General features: G+C 44.0%; 2 protein-coding genes across 4 annotated transcripts in view; both read left to right on the top strand.

Annotated features, from left to right (window-relative positions):
- The first annotated feature begins 7,869 nt into the window (after positions 1-7,869).
- LOC112532132 lies at positions 7,870-8,588 on the top strand. The gene has a single exon (XM_025149235.3). The coding sequence runs from the start codon at positions 7,908-7,910 to the stop codon at positions 8,586-8,588; it is 681 nt and encodes a 226-aa protein (XP_025005003.2). The 5' UTR covers positions 7,870-7,907.
- CLVS2 (clavesin 2) overlaps positions 8,504-10,823 on the top strand; it is a 58,421-nt gene continuing 56,101 nt past the window's right edge. For all 3 annotated transcript variants that reach the window (XR_005858173.2, XR_005858172.2, XM_426173.8), the window contains exon 1: positions 8,504-9,599. Coding sequence is in view for 1 of the 3 variants with exons in the window: in XM_426173.8 (XP_426173.3) it covers positions 9,211-9,599 (389 nt within the window). In the remaining 2 variants the exon portion in view is untranslated. The remainder of the gene's footprint in view (positions 9,600-10,823) is intronic.

Below are 10,823 nucleotides of genomic sequence, written 5' to 3'. Positions count from 1 at the left end.
CTGAATTCTTTAATTGGGGAAAAAAAAATACTGGAGACAAAATTGAGAGGCAGAAAGCTTACTCATGCCCCACAGTATTCTGAAAAAAAGAAAAAGAAGAAAAAAAAAAAAGAAATATATGGATGATATTCCGAGTTTTCAAAAAAGGGAAAAAAAAATGGAAAATCCTAATGAAATTAGGCTGTATCACCAAACATAGTCCATGTCTGTACACATTACCTTGCCACACAAGTATTTTACTGTGATGGAGAACCAGTGCATTTTGCTGAACAAGCTGAAAGCTTTGCCTTAGGAAAATAGGCTGACTTCAGCTTTATTCAATTGCTTTGCTTTCACACAGTTTTTGCTATTTCAAGGTGACTGACAGAACTGAAACAAATTTACCAGATCAAACATTCAAATTCATATAAATTCTGACTTTTAATATCAGAATGGATATTTCTATGAAATAGCAGGGAGGTTGGACTTGCTGATCTCTTGAGGCCCCTTCAAACCCCTGCAATTCTGCAATTCAGTGATTCTGTGATTATTTGAGTTAAGTTTGCCTAAAGAATACTGAAAGCAGTACAGTACTAAGAACTACTTATGAAACTGGTAATGAAATCACATATCATGGGAAAAGTATCCTAAAAAAGATGCTACATTAAAGCAAAAAATTCCTATATGTCTTAATCAAGAGACATGATGTGGTACAAAGTGCCATATCTAGAGATAAAACATGATGCTGTGCACACCATCAGGCATCCATGTCACCTAGGCTGTAGAAGAGACTTCTAGTGAAGAAGGGTAAAGTTTTCTGACCATGTGCACAAAGTGGGAGTTAAAAAATATTGTAAAGAAACATCAGGAAATAGGAGCTGGAAAACAGAATATGATAGTTTAAATAGGAAATGTTTACTTGCTTGGAAGAAAATGAGTTCCAAACATGGTATATAGCTAGACAGACAGAAAAATAAGTCAGGGAGAGCAATACACCACAGAAACCTCTGCAAAGTCCGGATTTTCAGCAACAGAAGATCATTCCTTATGAAAACAAAGCACTGTTGTCTGTCCAGTCAAACGAAAGTTGTGACTAACTCCAAAAGGAAATCTACCAAGAGATTTTGAAGCTGGACAATCTTAGTTTCCCCTAATTCACTATTAAAAAGGTACAAACGTGCTCATTAGGCAAAGGAGTTCTTCAAGTAACTTTATGGCCATGATTCTATCTGATAGCATCTCTCCCACCAGGATTTGAAGAATGCAATCCTAGATGGGACAGTCCTCAGTTTCCTGAACTGTGACCTAAATGAGTCTTAGTGAAGTTAGAAGCACCTCAATTTGCACAGCCAAAACAGATATTATCTGGTTTCCAATGCAGTGAATTTAGTAGCTACTAAGGCATTAGTAATCAGTACTATAAACTAGCCTGGATTTTTCAGTCTACATGGCATCCATATGTAGCTCTCACTCATCTGGTGCATATGTTGTTATATATTCAAGGACATCTTCTACTTAGGCATGCAACCTTGGATATTGACTTCAAGAAAGCCAAGGCAAAGACCGTCATCTGGAGCTTTTCAGACTTGCATGTCCTTCTTTGTACTTGCATAAAAATGAATAATTTTGTTCCGTGACTGCATTTATCCATTTATAATAAAATGAGTATTTATTCCAAACTTTCCAATCCTCAGTATTCTGCATTAATTTTGTGCAGCATCTGATGCACGGATTCAGATGTGAATGATCCAAATTGTTTATTACAAGTTCTCACATCACTTATATACCTTCACAAGTTTTCTTTTTCTAGCTTTCCCATCTGCTCCTACAACTTTCCCATCCACCTTTACATGTCAACAAAGCATTCTACAAACACTCTTCAACCGTTCATGCGGGTGTTTATCCAGTCAGAGCTGTGAGCTGTTCTTTCTTCTTCTAGGGGTGTCCTTGGTTCTCATGCTGTTTATCTTGCTCTGCAGCTGCTGCTCTGAACAATTTTTCTTGTATTCCCACAATTTTGCACCTAAATTTTAGAATGTTTAATGTCCTAAGTCATTATTTGACTAAGCTTACTGAAACTATTGGCTCAGTTATGAATTCAAAGTCTTTTATTTCTCACATATCTCTGTATGTAAATTTATATAGCAATGAATGACTGCTTTGCTTCCAGTTAATGCAGTATTAATGTAACAATGAACTTCATTATATTGCTAGATACCTTTTTACTTACAGTAAATTAATATTTGAACTTACTTGATAAAAAGTCCTTAGAGTTGCCTATTTAAAAAAAAATAATTCAGATATTAAGATATTTCGTGGTGCTGCTAATGCTAGATGAAACTCACTTTTGTTTATCAATTGTTTGTGATGTGCTGACTTTTCTAAATCACAGTTCATTTTTTTTATCTAGGAATTCACCTCTTCTGACATGTAAAAATAGCATGGTATGTGGATAGAAGAGGAAAGCCCAGCAAAATGCTGTCCCCAGGATGCTAATACCCTGCCCTGCTCACACCCATTTCAAATACTATAAATTCAAATTACAGAGATTTTGCAGACAAAAAGAGGAGAGATGTTTTACATGAGCTTTATGGCAATCTCCAAATAAAGAAAACATAGCTACAAAATAAAGTACGCTGTCAGTCTACAGTAGATAAGATGAAAAGCAATAGGCTAAACTGCAGCAGGTGAAAGATAGATTAGACCTTGGGAAAAATGTGCAGTGTGGATACTGAAGCTCTGGGACAGGCTGCCTAGAGAACCTGTAGAGCTGCTGGAGATTTTTAAAAACCATTCAGAAAACTATTTATCAGGATAGGGGATAGATAAAGTAGACAATCTCTTAAAAACTCTTCTAGTTCTACTTTTTATGTTTTTTTTTTTTTTTTTTTTTTTTTTAAGTAGGCTTGTCATACTGAAATATTTATCTGATTAAGGTCTGATGCTATCACTTGACCACTGTAGGGCTCTTTATCCTTATGTTGTTAGATGTATGATGATGAATAAAAGACATAGATGACTACTTTGTTCCTAAAGCCAATTTTTCAGCTGGTCAGCATTCGAATTTACAGATAGATTGTCAACAAAGCTTAGTTCTAGATGTTCCCTTGATCCAGTTATGATGGAACTTCATAGGTCAAGCATCCTGACCCTTTCTACGTATCTGCTTAATTAAAGCAGGAGTTCAGGAACTTAACACCAACACAGGTACTGTCCCTTAGTCCTCTACGCTATGCCATTGTAGAGGCATGCTATGGAGTTATAAAGATGCTTATTCTGACCCTATATACTCGTTCTTGTGCTCTTAAAGTGTTTAAATGAACTTTCTAAATCACTTCTGAAAATGGGACCTAGACTCTGAATTTATCTGCTTTTGATTAAGCCATCATTTAGGTCTGAAATTATATTTAGCCCTTTTCAAAATCTTCAAGGACATGCTTAACTATATACATCTACAGAAATACTTTGCTGAAGAGAAATGAATGCTGGCATGTATTCCTGTTTTTATGTACTTTTAAATATGTTATTAACCTCTTCAGCTATATCATAGCTAAATGAGACAAATGCTCTTGGATACTGGATCCTATATCCATGTTTTCATGAAGTAATACTTAGAGCAGGATGCTGAGGATAATATAAATGAAGCCTAAGATGGCAGCATCTTAGCCCAACTTCCCAGAAAGTAAGGTATCAACACTGGTCTTAACTGAGTTTTCTTTTTTTAATACCCATCGAGTTTTTATGAGGGCTGCTCCAAAAGTAATGCTTCCTATTTTATTATGTTGGCCCATGACATCAGAGGTGGATGTTGGTGATATTGCAGTAGAGGTTGAACTTTCCCACCAATATTCACACATGTTGTTGTGTGACAGATGGCAGCAGAGGGGCATCCTGACACAATGGCATCTGACATGGTAGTGCATATGAAGCAAAGGTGTTGAATTGAATTTCTCCATGCAGAAAAAATGCACCCACTAACATTCATTAACATTTGCTGAATGTTTATGGAGACCAAACAGTGGATGTGCACAGAGTGAGGCAGTGTGTGGTACATTTCAGCAGTGGTGACAGTGATGTGAAAAATAAGCCACATTCCAGACGGCCATGCACAGCTGTCACACAGTGAAATGAAGAACATTTTGATCAGCTCATTCATGCAAAGTGGCAGATTACAATTGGGGAACAGTGTATGCAGCTGAATATTGGCTTCAGTGCATTGGAAACAATGGTGGCAATGCTGGAAAGTTTGCTCCAGGTGCGGGCCATAAATGCTTACACAGGAACAGAAAGAACACTGTATGCAAATTTGTCAGGACCTATTGAACCAATATGAGGCTGAAAGTGAGTTTCATGGATCACATCATTACTGATGATGAGACGTGGTGTCACCACTACGAGCTGGAGTCAAAATGGCTGTTCATGAAGTAGTGACGTGAATTTCCCATTGAAGAATAAGCTCAAGACACAGCTCTCAGCAGGTAAAGTGATGTGCACTCTCTTCTGGGATAGCAAAGGAGTGATCCTTCTAGATTTCCTGGAACCTGGACAAATCATCCACTCTGACTGCTACATCACAACACTGACTAAGCTAAGTCTCAAACGTCCAGAGTCAGGTCAGAGAAGATAACCTTTCTCTTAAAACATAATAATTCCATGCCCCATATCACTTTGAAGACCACGGAGTGCATTGCCAATCTTGGCTGCACTGTTCCACCACACTGACTGTACAGATTTGGTGCCTTCTGACTTCCATCTGTTCAGACTGATGAATGATGGACTGTGTGGGCAGCATTTTCATAGCAATGATGCCATCATAACAGCTGTGAAACAGTGGGTCACCTCTGCCAGTGCAGATTTTTACAAGCGTGGCATTCAGGCTCGTCTTCATCACTGGTGAAAACGCATAGCTAATGGTGGTGACTATGTTCAAATAGTTCACTGTAGCTGAGAACTTTCTCTATCAAATCGTATTATTTTACTCTTTGTATGTGTTGTAGTTTCTATGGAAATAGGTGGCATTACTTTTTGAGTGACCTACATCTTTAGCTTCATGCCTGTATTCCATATTTGTTCCTGAATGCTCCAGTCTATTACTGATTTTATACAATTTTGTTCTGAATGTCAATCAGCAGCCTGGTACAACCTACACAAACACCTTTGTACCTTATTTGTGTTTTATTTTTATTTCAAATCAGGTGCTTAATTGTTGCTTGTAGGATTGCAAGACTCTCAGATTTTAATTCAGGAAAATCTAACTATAAAAATATCAAGGAAAAATAATAGTTTGTAAGAAAATGCGAAAAGATGCTTGGATTTACATAATGGCTTTATTCAGATACCCTGCTGTTTCACAGAGGGAAAAGTGCATGTGCACAATAAATAAATTACACTGTGCCGTCAATATGTTGCATTTAACTGCGTTAGAGGCTCCATTTTTTCCCTCATGATTTAGGTAGCATGATATGTTGGAAAACACATATTTCTTCATTATATTATTTAAATGGTTTGGTAGACCTACTTCTAGATGATAAAGACAATTTTATTGCTCCTACCAAGTTGTTTATATTTAAAACAAATATTTCATGCTTTTATACTCAAAGTTTCAAAATATTTTTAAATGTTAGCATCCTAATAAGCCCCATCTGTGGCTCAGGTAGAATATGACCAAAATATTGTTTTGTTGACTTGCTCTACCTTCAGGCTGCCTTGCTGCATGCACTCTTCTTAATGGGATCCTTCTGAATCCACTCAGATCAGGAGAGCTGTGTAAACCATTTCATTCATGATGAGGACGTTTTGATCTATGATTCAACTACAAAATTGGTCTGCGATAATTGATCTCTTTCATCTATGATTCAACTACAAAATTCACTAAAAAAATGTTTTCTTGAAATTCTGTTAATGGTTGGTGAATTTCATTTTAACGTGACGAAGTACTGGTTAGAAATTTTTATATCAGCAAATCCATTTTTAAGGAAACTGAACTGTTCTTTGAAACTGAAGCTTACTAAATGGGATTATTTTTGATGAAATAACATATTTGGCTTCCAGATTTTTTTTTTAATCCTCTACTTTTGCACTTTTTCCTCTGTTTTTTTTTTTCTTTTTTTTTTGAGTGTGTGTGTGTATGTGAGTGTATGCTTTTTCTATTTAAGAAAGGGTGAAGAGAGGAATCAATTAACTTGGTCAAGAAGGGGGAAAACAAAAAGATAATTGCAAACAAAAGTTTTCAGATAAACTTCCATACATTTTCTTAACTTTTTTTTTTTTTAATCTTTTGATTTAACTTTTTATGTTATTTCAAAATTATTAATATTTCAATTTTGGCCAGTTCAGTTTTCTTTTTTCCCTCTTCACTGCGTTTGTGTACTGAAATACATGAGAAAATCTGCTATGTGTGTATGTTACCCTTTGTAAAAGAAAAAAACCAATTAAGGAATGTGTTACTGGAGATCATATATGGGCTTGATTTTGCAGGAGTGAATGCCCAGTCTGCTTGGCACAAAGTGAATTTGAGGCACTTGTCACATGACCTGCTCTTTTATGGCTTTGTTGCAGAAGAAATGGCAGAGCAGTAGCATCAGAAAGGGTCAGAAAGCATCAGAAAGCATCAGAAACGATGGCAGGGAAAGCCTGGTCAGTGGTTCCCTATGGCTAGTGGAAAAAGCTACTCTCCAAGGGTCACTCCAGAACAATATGTGAGTAGTATACAGGTAGACAGTGAGAGTGAAGGAAAAGGAAGAATTAACAATGACACAAACTGGCATAAAACAAAACAAAAAGGCAAAAAAAGCACAAAACGATTTCAAGAGCAATGACCACTCTAAGAAAAGAGTTACCAGCTGCACGTTTACCACATATACATAAGGAAGCTACATTAAAAGAATTTTAGGAAACAGAGAAGTTGTCACAGAAAATCCCTTTCCCAAGTTGAAAGGGATGCACAGTGATGATCAAGTCCAGCTCCTGGCTGCACACAGGACCACCCAAAAATCAGACTGTATGTCCAAGAGCATTGTCCAAATGCTTCTTGAACTCTAGCAGCTTGGGGCCATGACCACTGCCCTGGGGAGCCTGTTCCACACCTGACGACCCCCTGGTGAAGAACCTTTCCCTAACATCCACCAGACCCTCCCCTGACACAGCTCCATGCCGTTCCCTCTGATCCTACTGCTGTCACCAGAGAGCAGAGCTCAGCGCTGTCCTTCCGCTACCCTTCTGAGGAGATGTAGGCTGCTATGAGGCCTCCCCTCAGCCCCCCCTCCCAGAGAGAGCTGGCATTTCTAGAGAGCAGTTCAGTCCTAAGCTGGACTGTGCTCCTTCCTCTCTTGTGTGGCATCCCACAGTACATGGTACAGCTGGATGGAAGAGATGGGGGCTCTCCCACACTGGCCTATCTTTAAACCATGTCATTCCAGCCCAGGAAGGGCTGTTTCTGCTGCCCTTCCAGCCACTCATAGTGCAAGTATTTTGAGGTAGGGCTGCTGTGAGGAAATAGGTGAAACCTGTCTTGGCACAGGGCATCTCGTGAAGAGCTATTAGACCCCACAGAACCCTGTGAAAACAAAGCCTCCCTGAAGTCCCCTGATGAGTAATGATTTTGCCATCTGACAGCTGCTCACGGCATAGCCCCACACTCGCTGCCAGCAGCCCCTCCTGCTGCTGACCTCATATGTTCCACCTGAAGGTTTGCAGAAAATGCAGGGCACCATTTAATTGTTTTTATGAATATCTTTATTTGTCTTAGAACTCAGCCTATGCTTCCCGCTAGTCTCGTTCCCATCTGCACTCTGCATACGGATCAGTGATTTCAGTGCCTTTTCAATAATTCAGGCTGTGTGCTTTAGCGATGTCATCTCGGGAAAGAAACACCAAGGCGCTGCGCTTCCCACCGGCAGGAGGAGGAGGCGCACGGCGGAGGCTTCCCTATGCCTTTCGCTTCATTTTCAGGCACATTTGCATCAGAAAGGTCCAGTCCCTCAGACAAAGGTCAGATGCTCTTCAGCGGGAACTTTTCCCTGAAATCTGACCGCAGACTCAAACTTTCTGCATCAGAAAAGCATCTTTCCTCACTGACATCTCCAATACACAGGAGCACGGTCTTTTTGCTCACTGCAACACAATGCAGTTTAAGACACGCGAGGCCAAAACAGAAGGCTGCTGTATTTCAAGCCCAGGCTCTTACTCCTACAACGCTGCACGTTAAGAAATGCGTCTCCGAGGGGGCTGGAGGCAGCACACAAGCCGCTGATGGCACCCCGAGCTCTGCGCGGCCCCTCCCGCCTCAACACCACCATCTTGCAGCTCGCAGCGCCGGCGCAAATTCCGCGCAACGCCGCAGGCTGAGGCTGAGCCTCCGTGTCTCCCGATTCTGTCCGCGGGGGCGGCGTCCGCCGGCGTTGTCGGCGCTCTGCTGCCTGGGCGTGTGTCCGTCCATCCGTCCGTCCGTCCGTCCGTCCGTCCGTGTGCGCAAGGCGGGGCCGCGCAGCCCGCGCCGGCTGCTGCCATCTGGGAGCCGGGGCGTGGAGCGGAGGAGGGCGCAGGGGGGGGCCGAGCATCCTTCAGGCCGAAGCTCCGTTCGTTTCTGCGGGTTCCGTGCCTGCTTTTAGGCACGGGTACCAGCGAAGTACCTGCAGATCGGTTTACCTCCTCCTCCTCGTGGGGTTTTTTCTTTTTTTTTTTTTTTTCTTTTTTTTGGCTTGGTGATTTTTTTTTCTTTTTTTTTTCTTCCTACGAAGAAGCTTCTGAAGCGGGGCGAGAGCTGATTTCCCGTAGATGGTGCCGCGGCGGGGAGGGCAGCCCCCCTGCCAGCCCCGGGCCGGGGGAGCAGCCCCTGGCTTCGCTCGCCCTGCCTAGCGGCCCTCTCCGCGGCACCGGCAGCGGGGGCGAGCGGCAGCCGTCAGCCCGCAGCCCCGTCTCCGGCGGCGGGCGGCGGCGCCTCCGCCGAGCGGCTCCGGGGAAGATGCGGCCCGGCGAAGCCCGCCGCGGGGAGGGCGCTATGCGGGAGAGATAACGCGGCTCCGCCAGCAGCCGGGGGGCGTCGCGGTGCCGGCGGGGGAAGCCAGCAGCCCCCGGGACCCGGGAACCTCCGGAGCGGGCCGGGGAACGGCGAGGCGAGACCCGGCGGCGGGGAGCGGCGATTTGCCGTGCCCGGCTCCGCGCCTCGGGGCCGGCGTGCGGGCGGCTGAGGAGCGCGGGCGGCAGCAGGAGGAAGAAGAGGAGGGCAGCGCCATGACTCACTTACAGGCAGGGCTCTCCCCTGAGACTCTGGAGAAAGCCCGGCTGGAGCTGAACGAGAACCCCGACACCTTGCACCAGGACATCCAGGAGGTGCGGGACATGGTCATCACCCGGCCGGACATCGGCTTCCTCCGCACCGATGATGCCTTCATCCTGCGGTTCCTGCGGGCCAGGAAGTTTCAACACTTCGAGGCGTTTCGCCTCCTGGCCCAGTACTTTGAGTACCGCCAGCAGAACCTGGACATGTTCAAGAGCTTCAAGGCCACCGACCCGGGCATCAAACAGGCGCTGAAGGACGGCTTCCCTGGCGGGCTAGCCAACCTGGACCACTATGGCAGGAAGATCCTCGTCCTTTTTGCTGCCAACTGGGACCAGAGCAGGTAAATGCAGGGCCACCTGCCTGTCTTTACTCCTTCTTTCCCAGGGGGATGCATGGGAAAAGCTGTGCCAGAGCAGAGGGAGTGGATGGGTGGGCAGTGGGACACACGAGCTGGGCAGCAGCCTGGAGGTAAGGGGAGAAAATAAATGTATTTGATGGTTTAGCATCTCTTCAGCCCTTCCATCCTTTATGCTCTGAATTTCTGGGAGCTGCTCAGGTGCTCTTCTCAGTCAGGTGCTTTGGGGTTTATGCCCATCTGTTTCCCTTTCACCACAGGGAGCTGATGTGGCAGATGCTGCACTCAACCCTGACAAAGGCTGGCTGCACTCACTGTGCTGGTCTCTCTGCTTCAGCACATATACAGATGCTCAGGTACCATAGGAGAAAGTGGGAGATGTTCTTTGCAAATCAAAGTTAGCCATCATGGTTTTGGAGCTGAAAAGTTTGCCCATGCAGGAAGCTGAGGCTCCGAATCCTTTCCCTCTTCTAAAGAAAGCCCTTTCTGAGCCACCTGGAAATGCTAGGATGTAAGTTAGAGCAGCCACTTCTTTTCCCCACACATGCGACTCTGAGTGAGAATCCACTTGCTGGTATGATCCAGGCACACAAAGCTCTGGCAGCAGGTTGGAGGAGGCTGATGCAGCCTCCAGAATAGTCTCATCCTTCTGGGGACTGCTCAAACCTGAAGATGACTTAGCAGGCTGGCCAGAAAGCTGCCTACCATCAGGGCCCTTTCTTTTAGCTTTTGGCTGGGTATTATAAGACTGTCAGATGCCATGCCTATTTTCTCCTGCAGTCATAAATCACCAACACAGCTTGACTTCAGTACATGTAAGCATGTGCATCCATAAAAAGAGGACTCTAAAACCAGCACCTTTGACTACAGCATATCTAAGCTTCTCCAGGGTCTCAGGTGGGTGCAGGTTTAAGATCTGCAGCACTTAGTGAGGAAACTGAAACACCTGCTAGTTGCCTTCACCCACACTGTCCTACACAGACAACACAAGCTGGGCACTGACAGTGCCGAGCACTGACATCCCGCCCTTAGCTGCTTTGAAATGGGCAGGGCACAAATGTTGACCATAGTGGATAGAATGGGTGTAGAAATATGTGTTTGTGCAAGGCCCTCCCACAGGCTGTCCATGGCTGTTGTGGGAGGGGGTTCACTCTGCTCCCATCACCAGTGGGTGCTCCAGCTGGGGTGGGTCTCTGCCTGCTGAGCCTT

Source organism: Gallus gallus, chromosome 3 (genome assembly GCF_016699485.2).
Source record: "Gallus gallus isolate bGalGal1 chromosome 3, bGalGal1.mat.broiler.GRCg7b, whole genome shotgun sequence".
In the NCBI taxonomy this organism is placed as follows: Eukaryota; Metazoa; Chordata; class Aves; order Galliformes; family Phasianidae; genus Gallus; species Gallus gallus.
This window is presented reverse-complemented; position numbering and strand designations above follow the sequence as displayed.

What these genes read in the sequence shown, in the direction of transcription:
- LOC112532132 (XM_025149235.3), top strand. Translation starts at nt 7,908, where the DNA reads ATGCCTTTCGCTTCATTTTCAGGCACATTTGCATCAGAAAGGTCCAGT.